Below are 17,370 nucleotides of genomic sequence, written 5' to 3'. Positions count from 1 at the left end.
TGAATTATGTAGGCTTATCTTAATTTTGTCAAAAATTCTTGCAGAAACTAAATTTCTGCTTAGAGGGGGTGGGACAAAATGAGGTCTGGGCCCAAGCTTGGGTATGGAGAAGGCAGTTGCCCCACCCCTGCCCGTAGCAAACTACGGCCCTGCTAGAAAGCATTTCGCGCTTCATCTGAGCTTGGATCTTCTACTTTTTTTTATTTTTAATTAGTTTTCTAATGATGATTGTTATTATTTTAGATGATAATTATGATTGCTTTGTGGATTTTAATGTTAGCCTAGAGCGACTTTTTTAAGTTTGAAAAGCTATATTACACCTAACGTAACTTAAACTGCTAAAGTAGAATATTGTGTGTGTAGTGTGAAAACCGCTCAACGGCTATGTTAACATGCGTCTTTTTTCTTTTATGACTGATGAGTAGATTAATTCGTGCTCTTTAGTGTTTCTTATATATTTTTTACAGGCTTTTTCGATTAGTTCGATTTTTTCGATTAATTCTTAATCTTTAGTGTTTATTGTATATTTTTACGGAAATTTTCGATTAATTCAATTTTTTAGATTAATTTGCCCTCTTTGGTGTTTTGTTTAAGTAATAAATAGTATTCTACGCTAAATTGACCGAACTATGTTTTACTTAATGTAAGCAATTTAAATTGTATTAAGAAAAGGATGTTATTTACGACACGACTTATGCTGTTTTTTTTTTTTTCAGAATCCAAAAGACCTACGAATAACGCGAATTAAAGACACATCAACGGAGTTAGTTGCTTCCCATCAATTACATTTAAGGAAGAACAAGCTTATATCCATTGGTTACAACAACACAATTCAAATTGCTTCGTGTTCAGAAAATCGAGTGACCCTAAGGGACACAATAGAATGTGATAATAGTATTTCCTGGTCGGGAGGTGTCATTTTATCAACTGTTAGTGAAGATGGAAAATATTTGGCCATCTGTGATTCCTGTGGCAATATCATCGTGGCAGATGTAGAAAAGATGGCGTTACTATGTAAAGTGCCTCGGTATAAAGCATTGCCAGTTGCAATGAATATTAATTCTAGGGCCAAAACTTTTCTAATTGTCTATTCGGACCATAGGGTAATTTTTTCTTGCTGATTTCTTTTCAAAATTTCATTATTTATAAAAAAGAATTGTCGGTGTGAAGTAAAGAGCATACAACCCGCTTCGGTGCACATAGCAATCAGAGGTGTATTTTTAGACAGATTTCTATTAAATAACCTTTTTAATAAAATTCATAAAAATAATAATTTTTAGTTTAAAAAAAATTGTCCTTGTGTTGAGATCTTGCTTCCGGTTGAATGCCCTCTGCTTGTCCAACGACAGTTTTAGCATGTGAATATAGGTAGTGAACAGACTTGTTTGACCGCAAGTTATTTTAACTAAAAAGATTACTGACCCAGGAAACTATCTGTCAAGAAACTTCCCGTTGTGTCATATCACGTTAACACACATAACTGATAATTTCGTGTAGGCAGATATTGAAGAGCCATATAAATTAGAAATTTAGAGTTATTTGTTGTAAATATCTCGTAGTCATAGGTAACAATCATAAATTAGATGGCGCTGTCTTTTAAAATCTTAGTTTTTGGCATTTTTTTCAAAGGCCAAGTAAAAAACGTCATGGATTAATTTTTAAACTGTTAAATTTTACATGGTCTGGCTTCTTCTTCCTGGTGTAAACTACTGAGTTGCACCACGGGGTAGAATATTATGCTTGACTAGGAGAAATTATCTGAGATACACTACAGCATTGTCATCTAGAATTATTAGAAAGTGATGAATATAGATGATTCTGTTAGGAATTGACACGAATAAATTTTGTAAAATGACAGATTTTACTATCTATTATAAAGCACAACTAAGCTACACTACTGAAGAACCAGCTCAACTAAGAAGGAACCACAATTAAGATTGCTAGCTCTGTAATATGCATTAAACACTAAAATTAATTTTTCTCAGTATTTAAATTAAGGCCAATTTCCTCAAAAACAGAGTAGAAACAAGCTCAGACGGTTTAACTGAGCCAACTTTTTAAAAGAAAAAGAAGACAGAGCTCCTCTGCTAAAATCTGTGCATCTCCTGATCCCCCCTCCTAATGTATCTCCCGACTTCAGTTGAATATACGAATTAGAATACAGAAACGTAGAACTCATATATAGATATATCCACTTTTTAAATGACTGATTAGCTCTTTTTTGTAGTCAAATTTATTTTACTTGTAATTATTACATCATATTCGATAAAATTTTAGAACTGATATTCAGCTGTGCATTAAACAGTAGCTCACTCTTTTATTTTATATGTTGTCATCAAATTAATTCTCCTTATAGATTGGGCTAATATATTGTTTTGGTTTTTTCCCTGTATTGAATGCTGACAATTAAGGCCTAAGCCACTGGGACAAGAATACTAACTCACAAACTAAATAATTTAATAAAATTTGCACCTTCTTTGTTGGAAATTCTATTTTCTTGAAAATCTGTAGTAGACCCTTCTCACCTCTTCCTTCCAACTTATATTCTTGGTTACGGTCCTTATCTCGGTTTATGCGTGTGTATACACATGCACATACATGGTATTTGCGAGAAGGGCAAATATCCGTAATATCCTTTCCCAATATTGTTCTGACCCCCCCCCCACAGGATTATTTTGAAAATGTTGGCCTAGATGCAGGTTTTTGTGGTTTTAGATGTATTGTGCTAGTATAATTTTCTTATATACTAATTAAGACTGTGTCTGTATATGTGCGTGTTTCACATATGTGGCTGTGTGTGCATGTTTCAGACCGTAATCGTTTGTAGATATGTGTATGTTTCAAACCGTGACCGTTTGTAGCTATGTGTGTGTTTCAAACCGTGACCATTTGTAGCTGTGTGTATGTTTCAAACCGTAACTGTTTGTAGCGGAATGTATGTTTCAGATCGTAATCGTTTGTAGCTATGTGTATGTTTCAGACCGTGACCGTTTATAGCTGAATGTATGTTTCAGACCGTAACCGTTTGTAGCTATATGTATGTTTCAAACCGTGACCGTTTATAGCTGAATGTATGTTTCAGACCGTGGCCGTTTGTAGCTATGTGTGTGTTTCAAACCGTGACCATTTGTAGCTGTGTGTATGTTTCAAACCGTAACTGTTTGTAGCGGAATGTATGTTTCAGATCGTAATCGTTTGTAGCTATGTGTATGTTTCAGACCGTGACCGTTTATAGCTGAATGTATGTTTCAGACCGTGACCGTTTGTAGCTATGTGTATGTTTCAAACCGTGACCGTTTGTAGCTATGTGTGTGTTTCAAACCGTGACCATTTGTAGCTGTGTGTATGTTTCAAACCGTAACTGTTTGTAGCGGAATGTATGTTTCAGATCGTAATCGTTTGTAGCTATGTGTATGTTTCAGACCGTGACCGTTTATAGCTGAATGTATGTTTCAGACCGTGACCGTTTGTAGCTATGTGTATGTTTCAAACCGTCACCGTTTATAGCTGAATATATGTTTCAGACCGTGACTGTTTGTAGCTATGTGTGTGTTTCAAACCGTGGCCATTGGTAGCTGTGTGTATGTTTCAAACCTTGACTGTTTGTAGCGGAATGTATGTTTCAGATCGTAATCGTTTGTAGCTATGTGTATGTTTCAGACCGTGACCGTTTATAGCTGAATGTATGTTTCAGACCGTGACCGTTTGTAGCTATGTGTGTGTTTCAAACCGTGACCATTTGTAGCTGTGTGTATGTTTCAAACCGTAACTGTTTGTAGCGGAATGTATGTTTCAGATCGTAATCGTTTGTAGCTATGTGTATGTTTCAGACCGTGACCGTTTATAGCTGAATGTATGTTTCAGACCGTGACCGTTTGTAGCTATGTGTATGTTTCAAACCGTGACCGTTTGTAGCTATGTGTGTGTTTCGAACCGTGACCATTTGTAGCTGTGTGTATGTTTCAAACCTTGACTGTTTGTAGCGGAATGTATGTTTCAGATCGTAATCGTTTGTAGCTATGTGTATGTTTCAAACCGTGACCGTTTGTAGCTATGTGTGTGTTTCAAACCGTGACCATTTGTAGCTGTGTGTATGTTTCAAACCTTGACTGTTTGTAGCGGAATGTATGTTTCAGATCGTAATCGTTTGTAGCTATGTGTATATTTCAGACCGTGACCGTTTATAGCTGAATGTATGTTTCAGACCGTGACCGTTTGTAGCTATGTGTGTGTTTCAAACCGTGACCATTTGTAGCTGTATGTTTCAAACCGTAACTGTTTGTAGCGGAATGTATGTTTCAGATCGTAACTGTTTGTAGCTATGTGCATGTTTCAGACCGTGACCGTTTATAGCTGAATGTATGTTTCAGACCGTGACCGTTTGTAGCTATGTGTATGTTTCAAACCGTGACCGTTTATAGCTGAATGTATGTTTCAGACCGTGACTGTTTGTAGCTATGTGTGTGTTTCAAACCGTGACCATTTGTAGCTGTGTGTATGTTTCAAACCTTGACTGTTTGTAGCGGAATGTATGTTTCAGATCGTAATCGTTTGTAGCTATGTGTATGTTTCAGACCGTGACCGTTTATAGCTGAATGTATGTTTCAGACCGTGACCGTTTGTAGCTATGTGTGTGTTTCAAACCGTGACCATTTGTAGCTGTGTGTATGTTTCAAACCGTAACTGTTTGTAGCGGAATGTGTGTTTCAATTCGTAACTGTTTGTAGCTATGTGTATGTTTCAGACCGTGACCTTTTATAGCTATGTGTGTGTTTCAAACCGTGACCATTTGTAGCTGTGTGTATGTTTCAAACCGTAACTGTTTGTAGCGGAATGTATGTTTCACATCGTAATCGTTTGTAGCTATGTGTATGTTTCAGACCGTAACCGTTTATAGCTGAATGTATGTTTCAGACCGTGACCGTATGTAGTTTCAAACCGTGACCGTTTGTAGCTATGTGTATGATTCAAACCGTGACCATTTGTAACTGTGTGTATGTTTCAAACCGCAACTGTTTGTAGCGGAATGTATGTTTCAGATCGTAATCGTTTGTAGCTGTGTGTATGTTTCAGACCGTGACCGTTTATAGCTGTGTGTATGTTTCAAACCGTGACCATTTGTAGCTGTGTGTATGTTTCAAACCGTGACCATTTGTAGCTGTGTGTATGTTTCAAACCGTGACCGTTTATAGCTGTGTGTATGTTTCAAACCGTGACCATTTGTAGCTGTGTGTATGTTTCAAACCGTGACCATTTGTAGCTATGTGTATGTTTCAAACCGTGACCATTTGTAGCTGTGTGTATGTTTCAAACCGTGACCATTCGTAGCTGTGTGTATGTTTCAAACCGTGACCGTTTGTAGCTATGTGTATGTTTCAAACCGTGACCATTTGTAGCTGTGTGTATGTTTCAAACCGTGACCGTTTGTAGCTATGTGTATGTTTCAAACCGTGACCATTCGTAGCTGTGTGTATGTTTCAAACCGTGACCGTTTGTAGCTATGTGTATGTTTCAAACCGTGACCGTTTGTAGCTGTATGTATGTTTAAAACCGTGACTGTTTATAGCGGAATGTATGTTTCAGATCGTAATCGTTTGTAGGTATGTGTATGTTTCAGACCGTGACCGTTTATAGCTGAATGTATGTTTCAGACCGTGGCCGTTTATAGGTTTGTGTGTTTTTCAGGCTATGGCCGTTCATAGGTATGTTTATGTTCTTGACTGTGGCCATTTATAGCCGTATGAATGTTTCAGACATGCTATTTTACAGATAGTCGAATTTAGCCTCGAAGAGCTTCGCTATACCCGTTTCTCTAGAGAATTATCCACACGACATCCTGTTGAATGGTTAAACAGACACACAGCAGCGAGGAGTATTTTCTATGACCCAAATAACGACGATATTGTTATTGTACATGATCAGAGTACAATATGTACTATCAACAAACAGAAGGTATCTTTTCGTAGATTTCTTCTTCTTTTTTTGCTTTTAGGCCAGTTTGTCATTTTACCTTTTTTCCTATCGGAGAAAAATACACTTCGTTTTAGTCTTTTAAACCTCGGCGTTTTAGTCTTTTTGACAAATTATTGTAGTAGCAATAAGGATGTACAAAAGGTGGAAGTTAAATTTAGCTACTCGTTTGAATGACCAGTAGGCCATAGTAGGCTAAGTCTACTATTCGGTAGGCTAAGCATAAAACAGTAAGCTATGTAAAAAATAAACGGTGTTTGATCCTATTTTCTTGGACTACCAAATTTGATCCTATTTTCTATAACCAAATTGGACTTTAATAATAACAATAATACGTATTGCTTAAATAAGGCCAATAGACCTTGTTTATATAATGACGAACAAATAACAATTCAAATAGATATAATCCTTATATTAGACAGTGAAAACAGTGCCAAAATCTCTGGATTTTCCGATAACATACACAGTGATTGTCATAAGATTATCTGCTGATGGTGATCACTGTCTGTGTTATTGATATATCCAGAGATTCTGCCTTTGTTTTCACTCTCCGATAATCAAGGCACATTTTATGCTCCATTACATACTTTGTGCATTTCGATTGAAACGTTACGTATGAATGTATAGGCAAGGACTGATAAGTTAAGGGGCCGGAGGTGTTCTTGATTGGGTTGCAGAGGCTCGGTGTTTATATCCTTGCAGTTGTAAATTTTTGTAAATCTTTAGTAGGTTGCAGCAACAGCTGCAACCTAGTAAAGAACGGGCCATGGCCCATACTAACTAAAACTTTAAAAACGTGTTAAAAAAAACGTGTGATGAAAAAAAAACATTGTTTGTAGCTGATTCCCCTTGGAATCTTCCAACGCAATGGAGATTCTTCCCGCAGAAAATCCATCTCAAGAACTTTTAATTTCCGTTCAAATAGGCCCTCTCCCAATCTTGTAGGATCATTGGTTCGATACAATTGCCCTTGGAAAGAACAAATAAAAATAAATAAACACGCATCCGTGGTCTATCTCCTAGCAAAAATACAAAATTCCACATTTTTAAAAATGGGAGCTTGAAAACTCTGCAGTAGGGTTCTTTGATGCGCTGAATCTCATTGTGCAATTTTCAATAAGATTTCTCGACTTTTGGGTGATGTCTCCCCCCTTTTTTGAAAATCAGCCAAATTTTCTTAGACTCGTAGCTTTTAATCGATAACGTTAAACTTAATGAATCTTATGTATTTGGGATCACCATAAAAATGTTTCAATGTACTTGTGTTTATCAAAATTCTTTTTTTTAGAGTTTCGGTTACTATTGGGCCGAGTCGCTACTTATAGTTCAATACCACGGACTGTTTGATAAGTTTAAAATTGCTTCCGAACAAGCTGTTGAATTTTTTTTATGTGGTCTATAAAGGACACTTGGATACTTGTGAGGTTGAGACTAGTGCATGATAAACAGGTTATCCGTCTGTGACTGGATGAATGCCAATAAAAGCTATTTTTGACTAGATCCTATCCTTAGATTCCCCTATGGTAACTTCGTCATTTCGTGTTTTTATAGAATTAGCTGTAAAGTACGGCCGTGACTTCTTTTTCGCTTTGCGACGATTCTATTTTCCTATTTTGACGTCTTCTTTCTTTTTTTAATGTCGCTTATACTAATTTTATCTTTGCCCTACCATTTATAATACACTTTATAAATTAAAAAGTATCTTCTATAAATTATAAGCTGAAGTTGACTAAAAACTATTGGCGGTGAACATCCTTGAATCCAGTAATCTATAGAAGATGCTCCTCCTTTTTTTTCTCTTCTTTTTTCTCCTTCTTGTTTTACAAAGAAATGTAATCTTCTCCTTGTTTGATTTGCTCCGCTTCTTTGCATTTTTCTTCTTTGCCCCTCCTTTCCCCTTCTTGTTTTGCAAAGAACTAAAATCGTCTTTTTTTTTATTTGCTCCTCTTCTTTGATTCTTCTTTGTCTTCTGTTTCTTTGCTCCTTATTTTTCCTTTGTTTTACAAAGAATTAAAATCTTCATCTTATTTTATTGTTATTTGGATACGCTAATGCATAATCTGCGTGTAATTCCAGACCCTGTAGCATCTGGGATGGAGCCCCGGGCCCCGCATTGGCAAGCAGAGATCTATCGACTGTACCACCAAAGGCAATACAAAAATATTGGACAAATAAATAAAAGTGCAGATGATGGGGGAGGGGGTACAAGATTTTTATCCACCTACGTATGAAAAATTAAACAACAGTAAAATTTTCTTACATGCCACGCCTAAAATTGATCCTTTTTTAGTGTGGTGAATCTCTTTTTGGATATGTTTCTGATGTTATTGGCTATTCAGCACTCAGTAACGGAAGTTTTTCCAATTTTCTTTTCTGGAAAACTTTTCCAAAATCAATAATGTTTTTCCAAGATTTTCCTTCTCAACATGTTTTTAATTTTCTGAACAGGACCTGCAAGAACCAGAAGCAAAAGTACAACGTGTTGAGTCATCAAACGCCATAATGCTGCCCAATGGTGACTTAGATTCTTCCGAGTCCAGCAGGAGTAGCTTTTGCCCAATGTCTCCAACTGGTCAAACAGAGCATCCGTTTGTTTTTATTAGGAAATATGAGGTATTCTTTCTCTTCTCATACTTACCAAAGCTTTTTTTTCACATGCTTACTTAGACTTACCAAAGTGCAATTTAGAGAGATGTTTGGTTTTTGAAGAAAATTTCCGTCTCCAGTTTTCTTATGTTTTTTTATTGGGTTTGGTAACGCAATAATCTTGAATATGTTCTCAGACATATAAACTGTTTCTGTTTTGTTTTTATCATAACAACGCATTCAATTAGACTTCCCTATGAATCGTAAGTCTGCATATCCTGTTAGAGCTAAATTCGATCTGGGTCGAGTGAAGTTAAAATAAGTTCGAACTGGTAAAATTATCTGTTTTGCCGTTATTTGTGAAAATCCCAAAGAACCTTACCTTAAAACTAAAGAGGGTTTTAGACGACACCCGTGAAAGAGATGTGAGAAAGGGGGAGAGGAGGCTCTCGGGCCCTAGGTTTTAATAGTCAAGAGGCTTAGAATCGACAATGTTTATTTTGTTTCTATCATAACAACGCAATCATCAAGTCGACTTTTTTATTATTCAGAAGTCTGCAAATTCTATTTGGATTAGATTTGATCGTAGTCAAGTAAGTTTAAATCAAATGAAGTATAACTGAAATTCAAAAGCCTTAATACTAAAGAGGCTTTTTCACGATGCTTGTGAGAGGTTTTCTTGTCGCTTCCGAAAAGCATTTCCTAAATGGACTCACGATGTAACAGTCATGGCCTTTTACTAGAAAGGCTGGAGTTTAGAAGGTACTTCACCCCCTTCACAAATGTTTGAAGATATTCATGGCATGGCTTATTAATTGGGTAATTCAGATTCAATTTATTTAACAACAGTAACAAATTTTAAAAACAGTCTCAGAATCTCATTTCCTTCATCACCTGAATCGAATTCCAAGCCTCTAGTGCGTCACTGCATCTGAGTCAATTTATGATCAATCCCACTATGCCACAACAGCACAAGATGTCACTAACAATTCTTTATTTGCGTGCAAAAACACGCACATAATCGATATTTTCAGTAGATGGTGCTGGTGAATTTACTTCAGGATTAAATTAAAAGTAATATCTGTTTCTCTAATTTTTTATTTTGTACTCCAAAAACTTGGCTGTAGGTTAGATGAATTTACATAAAACTTTATTCACTGTATATTTGATCATTTTTTTATTTTTTTTTTAGCATTTGGTGTATTTTGGCCCAATATCGTCATCAAATCTTAGTGAGTTCGTAGCTGTGGAAATCACGCCGGAATCACTGGAATTGCAGCTGCCACCTATGTTATATAAAAAGAAATATGGTGTCTAACATTTCAAATAAAAATGTTGCAATTCCTTTTTTTTTCATGGCTCTAGATTACCCTTATCTCGCATTAGTCATACCTCTATTCTTTTTTTATATCAATTTAAGAAAAAAATATTTATAAAGTAAAGGGTGAAATGTCCGCTTAACCTGAGGAATAGTAATGATAAGATGTATTATTGTCTTTCTTGAGGATTTTTAAAATCAATTTATCAGATATGTTGCAATTAAAAAAAAAAACGGGGAAAATATAAAGTAAAAAAAAAGAAAAAAAAAAGAAACGGTAGCTGATTTAATAGAAGAACAATATATCACGAATATTTTGCCTGTATAATCAATCAGGCGTGCTCTGCGCATGGGAAAAAAAGGGATGGAAAAAAATAAAAAAAATATGTGAATTGGCACCCCAGGACTCAGCACACGCCTTGGCAAATTTTGGAGTTTTGTAGGGGAAGGAGGCAATAATCATTGACATTATTTTCGATGTAAAAAGCTCGTGGAAATGGACACTTGATATTGAATCCTTAAAAAATCAGGACTGAACTAAACACAGGCCAATGACACCAATTGATAAGATTGAGGCATTTATCCCTTCGGTTTCTTTACCTCTCCCACCTCCGATTTAAAAAAATATCCTTATTGGTATTTTTGTTGGAAAAAACACAAGATTGCCTCCTCCCCCTCCCCTTCCGGAGATTTTCACGAACTGGTGCCACTAGCATTGTCGCTGTCTCCGATGCAATCGGGACAACTCATCTTCAGAGGTAGCAGAAGTGAACTACGAGGTATCACAATTATTTTCATTTTTCAAAGTGAAAAATAAGAAGAAGATTAAACTGGTACTTTTTTATCGGTTAAAAGAAGAGAAAATAATATTATAGAATATGCTTAAGAAAACTATATCACTTAACCCGTTTCCGTTTTATCTTTTTCTCGGAGGTCAGAAACAAGGTTAGTAAAACAGAAACAGTACCAAAGCTTAGATTGAACTCTAGTTTAGCATTATTATGGATAGAATCACTATCCCATCACTAACATGACTGGCTAAAGCTATTCAAGTTAAAATACTTTAATTTGAGAAAAACCAGATACAAATATAACAAAAAATTTCATTTAGTATTTACACACTGCCTATTTTCAGAAACAGACACCAGAATCACATAATAAAATCACATGGATAGTTACATGGTTAAATGTAAACTGAACTGCAGAAATCCAAAAGCGTAAAAGGCGAAACGAACGAATGCGGCCCTCCTGTGACTTAGTCAGTCCGCTACTTTGCAGTTAGTAGTCCTGCCTAGGTGGCATGAGTGTAGTAAGACGCCACTGAGTATTTACCGTTTCTCTGTGATTCTTAAAAGGTCACAAGTACACTTTCTGAGGATGAGTTCAAGGGGCATTGACCATTCTTCATCTCATGAAGCAGTGTTAACTTTCGGAGTTTATTCCCTTCGACAGGGCGTAAAGAATATTTTCCCAACAAAAGGTAGTTTCCAGGTCTTGTAGCAAATAACCGGTTTTGGGAGAACGAATTTTTCTCCAGGCTTTTAAGGTGAGGTAAATAAAATTTTAGTAGAAAAAATTTCATTTATTTAAATATTTCCAGAAGCTAGAGGGAAAAGCACAATTTTTAAAAGTCTAAATATATAAAGAATCAAGAATGTTCTCGAATCTATGCTGGTTAGAGGGAATGAAGCATAAAGTATACAAATGTTATGCAAAATATAGGGAATAGAAAAATTCGAGTATTTCTTTATCAGGGGAGGGTAGAAGCATTGGGTCAGAAGCTGCCTCTTGTGTTGTGTACATGCCTTCCTTCTACAGTTGTTCTCTTGCCACTTCCTCAATGCGTAACCTTAATGTAAATACTAATACTTATCAGTTTTATAAGAGGGACCAAGAGGGTAAATATTAACATGACAAGGAAATTGTCATAATGAGCAAGGTAGGAACGGCCTACTCGAAGAATAGAATAAGGCCACAATCTCATTTCCACAAAACGAATGTCCCATAACGCCCTTGGAAGTTACTGCAGCCGAATCACTCAAGATCCAATTACTTGGATGCATAAATTAGACACAGTTATTCTGTCAGATTGGACATAAAACAGTAGCACTTACTCTGAAACATCGAAAGCATGGTTAAAAATAAATACCATTTACAAAAATGGTAACACGCGCAATCCCTATTTGCCACCGGGATAGCTCATCTCTCAACTTGCCAAAATCTCTTGTCGTTCTCCAGTGTATACAGCATACAGAATAAGTATATAGAATATACGGAATTCCCACTTCATGTGCAACGGGAAAAAAATAATCGTTTAACAAATACAATAAAAATAACTAATGACAAAGAAAGTCTAAATAAGCAAAAGCCAGCCAATAACCAAAAATCACAAAAAATCTTAAGTATGATAGCATTTCGTTTTGAGGTCCGGCATAACATAGCATTTTACACGGATCGGGATATTTTGCTGTCTGCTATGCTAAGCTGTAATGTTAATTAATTACAGATTACGCTGTTAATTGAAAGTCACCGTAAACGTGAACAGCAATGATGCCGCCGCGGTGTACCCTCTGTCTTGGTATTTTTTTTTTTTTACTTTTTCAAAATGACAAATATTTTGAGATATGAAGGTGGTTTTCGAAATGCTGTTTATTTGCTTTAAATTTTTTTTTCAGATAAATATGGAAAATGAAAAAATAACATAAATTATAAAAACATATTTTGCTAGATTTTTGAACTTAGAAGATTAAATACCATTTCTGAAGCTACGTTAGGTTATCTTCGCCATATTGAAAAGCTGTTTTTTTTTTAAAAGAAAGGGGTAACATTTTCCTATAGAGATAAAGAGTACTGAATTGAAAGTCATTTAATGCATAATACTTCACCGCATTACTGAAAGTAACAATGCCTTTGGTATATCCCTTTTCTTTGTGCTGTGTACATTAATACATTTTTAGAAGTATTAGGGTGGTTTTTCAAATACTGTTTACTTTATTCGTCTAACGTTATTATTTCCAAGTAGATACGACGTAAAATTGACTGTCTGGGTTTTTTACTTTAAAGTTAAAATAATCTTCTGAAGCAAACGTTTGGTTTTCTATGTCATAATAGGAAAAAAAAATATGTATAAAGAGCATGTTTTCGATTATATTAGTCTTTTTTAATTCATTTAGGACAAATAAAGAGTCTTTGATAGTATTTGAAACAAAGCCATTTTTAAACGTAATTTTAAAGCTAGTGACATCAATTTGAAGCTTACGATACATTACGATACAAATTGAATCAACGAGTCTTGTTAGCGCAAACTACCTGTTTCGTCTATTCTTAAGGCATATTGCAATTACGAAAATAGTATGGTAATGATTCGCAACAGTCCATCCCATAAAATACTTGTAAGGCCAGCGTTTTCAAGATGAAGACAAGAAGGAGTAAAAAATTAAAGATTTTTGCGAGGTTTGGCGGAAACTTAAGCTGTTTAGGCGAATGCTCACCAAAACAATATTATTCCACGAGCATTTATATTTTGGAATTTCATATCACTGGTTCTGGATTGTTTGTTCTTAGTAATATCTCGTGATATTCTTTCTAATATCTTGTTCTAGCATTGATCCGAAAATACGTATTTTGTCTTGCCACTCTCGAAAAATATTGATATTTGCAACATTAAAAGAAAGAAAAGAAAAACACACACTGAAACAACAATTTCATCTTTATGGTAGAGATATCCTTCAAAACACAAGCTGAATTAGTGTACAGACTCTATGGGACCTTGTTGGCAGAGTTGCTGGACCTTGTTTACCAGACACTGAAAAAAAATAATAAATAAGACGTTTGACAGAAAATTCAAACAATTCAGGGATTAATGAACTGAGGAATTCCTCGAATTTATTATGTGTCTGGTGGAAGCCCTCGCAGTAAACTTCACTTTTTCAATTATAAAACCAAACAGTTTTGTTCAATACTTTAAACAGCCATTGGTAAATAAACATTTACAACTACCAACTGACTGTGTTTCCTGCACTTACAATGCTTTCAGGAAAGCACAAGTCACGGACAGAGGGGAGTTGGAGGGTGGTAGCTCACTTCATATACAGGATAATTTGACATAACAAATAAAAAAAAAGAAAGTTCAGTAACTAGTAGCTGTGTTGGCCTCAGGTGGCTTGGTGCAGCGGTGAGTTGTTAGTAGTAGTGGTAGTACGGTAAGACAGTGTGGTCTTAGAATTCAATTGCAAATTAGAATTGCGTTCTCTTTTCGGACTAAATCGGCACTGATAAAAAGAGGCAGACCATTAACAGTTCTAAAAGGAAGGCTTCGAAGAAGGAAAGGAAAGTCTGTTTGGAGTCACTAATAAATTAATCAAATATATTTTTGCAGTACCAAGAACGATGAGAATGGAATCTGACAGTTTGAACTGGTTAAGCAAAAACTTACACAACCACATAAATCTTAAAACAAGAGCTAAGAGCTCATATGGTTTGAGCTCTAGCAAAATTCTGAGAATCAATAGATTGCTTTAAAAGGAAAATCAGAGACTTAATGCCAGTCGGGATTTAAAATAAGAGTTCTTCCAAACATAAAATTTCATTAAGATCCGATCACTCCTTTGTTAGTTAAAAATACCTCATTTTTTCTAATTTTTCAGAACTAACCCTCCTACCCCCCCAAAGAGAGCGGATCCGTTCCGGTTATGTCAATCACGTATCTAGGACTTGTGATTATTTTTCCCACCAAGTTTCATCCCGATCTCTCCACTCTAAGCGTTTCCCAAGGTCTTAGGCCGCCCCCCTCCAATGTCAACGAATCCGGTCGATATTTAAAATAAGAGGTTTAAGACACGGTATCCTTTCAAACATCAAATTTCATTGAGATCCGGTCACTCCTTCGTAAGTTAAAAATACCTCATTTTTCCGATTTAACCGTCCCCCCACTCTCCCCCACATGATCGAATTGGAGAAACGACAATTTCTAATTTAATATGGTCTGGTTCCTGATACGCCTGCCAAATTTCATTGTCCTAGCTTACCTGGAAGTGCCTAAAGTAGCAAAATCGAGACAGACAGACCGACCGACCGACCGACAGAATTTGCAATCGCTATATGTCACTTGATAGATACCAAGTGCCCTAAAAACGAAGGAAAATGGGAAATTCAACTTTTAACGAAGCTTTTGGTGGTAACAGGAGACACATAGAACAAGAGCCAAGAGCTCATATTGCATTTGTGACGAGGTCAGAACCTAAAATTAGACTCGGTACTAGAGTTATTGATTTCATCGTACTAGCATGTCAAGAAGCACCGAACTCGCCGAAGCACTAGACACCCCTCAACTCTCCCAACTCCCCCAAAGAGATCGGATCCAGCCCGCTTACGTCAATCACGTATCTACAACTTGTGCTTATTCTCGAACTCGCCAAAGCACTTGAAATCCCCCAACTCCCCCAAAGAGAGCGAATCCAGTCTGGTTAAGCCAATCACGTACCTAAAACTTGTACTTATTCTTCCCATCAAGTTTCGTCCCGATCTCTCCACTCTAAGGGTTTTCTAGGATTTCCGATTTACGTTTCCCCCCGCCACCCCTCTATGTCACCGGATCCGATCCGAATTAAAAATAGAGAATCTGATACATGAGATCTTTCTATATATCAAGTTTCATCAAGATCCGATCACCCATTCGTATGGTAAACATACCTCAATTTTCATGATTTCCTCTCCCTCGAGCCCCCCCCCCCCCCCAGATAGTCGAATCGGAGAAACGAATATTATCAAGTCAATTTGTGCAAGTCCCAGACACGCCTACCAATTTTCATCGTCCTAGCACGACCAGAAGCACCAAACTCGCCAAAGTACTAGATATCCCTCCAACATGCCCAAAGAGATCGGATCCGGTCCGCTTATGTCAATCACGTATCTATAACTTGTGCTTATTCTCGAACTCACCAAAGCGAGTTCGAGAATCCCCGACTCCCCCACAGAGAGCAAATCTGGTCCGGATATGTCAATCACGAATCTAAAACTTGTGCTTATTCTTCCCATCAAGTTTCGTCCCGACCTCTTCACTCTAAGGGTTTTCTAGGATTTCCGATCTACGTTTCCCCCCACCACCCCTCTATGTCCCCGGATCCGATCCGAAATGAAAATGGAGAATCTAAGACATGAGATCTTTCCATATATTAAGTTTCATCAAGATCCGATCACCCATTCGTAAGATAAACATACCTCAATTTTTATGATTTCCTCTCCCTCCAGCCCCCCAGATAGTCCAATCAGAGAAACGAATTTTATCAAGTCAATTTGTGCAGGTCCCAGAGACGCCTACCAATTCTCATCGTCCTAGCACGTCCAGAAGCACTTAAGTCGCCAAAGCACTGGAAATACCTCCCTCCAATCCCCCAAAGAGAGCAGATCCGGTCCGATTATGTCAGTCACGTATCTAGGACTTGCGCTTATTCTTCCCACCAAGTTTCATCCCGATCTCTCCACTCTAAGCGTTTTCCAAGATTTCCGGTTTCCCCCTCCAAACTCCCCTCAATGTCATTGGATCCGGTCGGGATTCGAAATAAGAGCTCTGAAACACAAGGTTCTTCTAAATATCAAATTCATTCAGATCCAATCATCCGTTCGTAAGCTAAAAATACCTATTTTTTTTTAATTTATCTGAATTAACCGAATTACCCACCCCCAACTTCCCAAAGAGAGCGGATCCGGTCCGGTTATGTCAATCACGTATCAAGGGCTTGTGCTTATTCTTCCCACCAAGTTTCATCCCGATCTCTCCTCTCTAGTAAGCGCTTTCCAAGATTTCCGGTTTCCCCCTCCAACTACCCCCAATCTCACCGGATCCGATCGGGATTTAAACTATGAGCGCTGAAATACGAACTCCTTCTAAATATCAAATTTCATTGAGATCCGATCATTTGTTGGTAAGTTAAAAATACCTCATTTTTCCTAATTTTTCCGAATTACCGAACTATGTTATTTTCACCGCGTTTTTCATGTGCCAAAATAACTGAAGTACGGAGTACTCAATTAATGCATGGAAATGAAATGATTGAGGAAAATGTATTTGAGGTACAGGTATTTTTGACGTATAGAAGCAGTATTACAATAAAAAAGACTTACCGAAAACAGTCTTCTTATTTTCGGTTCTCTCACTGCACAATCATTTAGAATTATGTTAATCTTTTCAACTGTGTACATATGAAAATATCCATTTTTCACGTCTCTCCGCTCCAAGACTTTATGCCTAAAAAAAAACATTCTGATGAATAGCTATTACCCTAAAGATACAGAAGAAAACTTCATGTATTTGAACGTGAAAACAATGTTAACGTCAAAACTTTTGAATGTTCACATAACCAGTCTATGCAGAAAAGAAGATTTTGACGAATAGCAATCGTTTTAAATGTACAGAAAATTAAATTCTGATCTATTTTTAAATAAGAAAAGAAATAATTTGATGAAAAGCAATCATAGTGCGCTTGGTGTCCGCTGAC

General features: G+C 36.6%; 2 protein-coding genes across 4 annotated transcripts in view; one reads left to right on the top strand and one right to left on the bottom strand.

Moving 5' to 3' along the window:
* LOC136032805 (U3 small nucleolar RNA-associated protein 4 homolog) overlaps positions 1-9,900 on the top strand; it is a 45,917-nt gene extending 36,017 nt beyond the window's left edge. The window contains exons 6-9 of the mRNA XM_065713196.1: positions 717-1,103; positions 5,770-5,952; positions 8,419-8,583; positions 9,749-9,900. Of these exons, the coding sequence (XP_065569268.1) occupies positions 717-1,103; positions 5,770-5,952; positions 8,419-8,583; positions 9,749-9,874 (861 nt within the window). The 3' untranslated portion in view covers positions 9,875-9,900. The remainder of the gene's footprint in view (positions 1-716; positions 1,104-5,769; positions 5,953-8,418; positions 8,584-9,748) is intronic.
* A 2,932-nt stretch (positions 9,901-12,832) lies between these two features.
* LOC136032804 (uncharacterized) overlaps positions 12,833-17,370 on the bottom strand; it is an 83,421-nt gene continuing 78,883 nt past the window's right edge. For all 3 annotated transcript variants that reach the window (XM_065713194.1, XM_065713195.1, XM_065713193.1), the window contains 2 exons: positions 16,997-17,120; positions 12,833-13,679 (listed from right to left, as the gene is read on the bottom strand). In XM_065713194.1, the coding sequence (XP_065569266.1) occupies positions 13,620-13,679; positions 16,997-17,120 (184 nt within the window). In that variant the 3' untranslated portion in view covers positions 12,833-13,619. The remainder of the gene's footprint in view (positions 13,680-16,996; positions 17,121-17,370) is intronic.

This window comes from Artemia franciscana, chromosome 11 (assembly GCF_032884065.1).
Source record: "Artemia franciscana chromosome 11, ASM3288406v1, whole genome shotgun sequence".
Lineage (NCBI taxonomy): Eukaryota > Metazoa > Arthropoda > Branchiopoda > Anostraca > Artemiidae > Artemia > Artemia franciscana.
The sequence above is the reverse complement of the archived record's forward strand: the minus strand, read 5'-3'. Positions and strand labels throughout refer to the sequence as shown.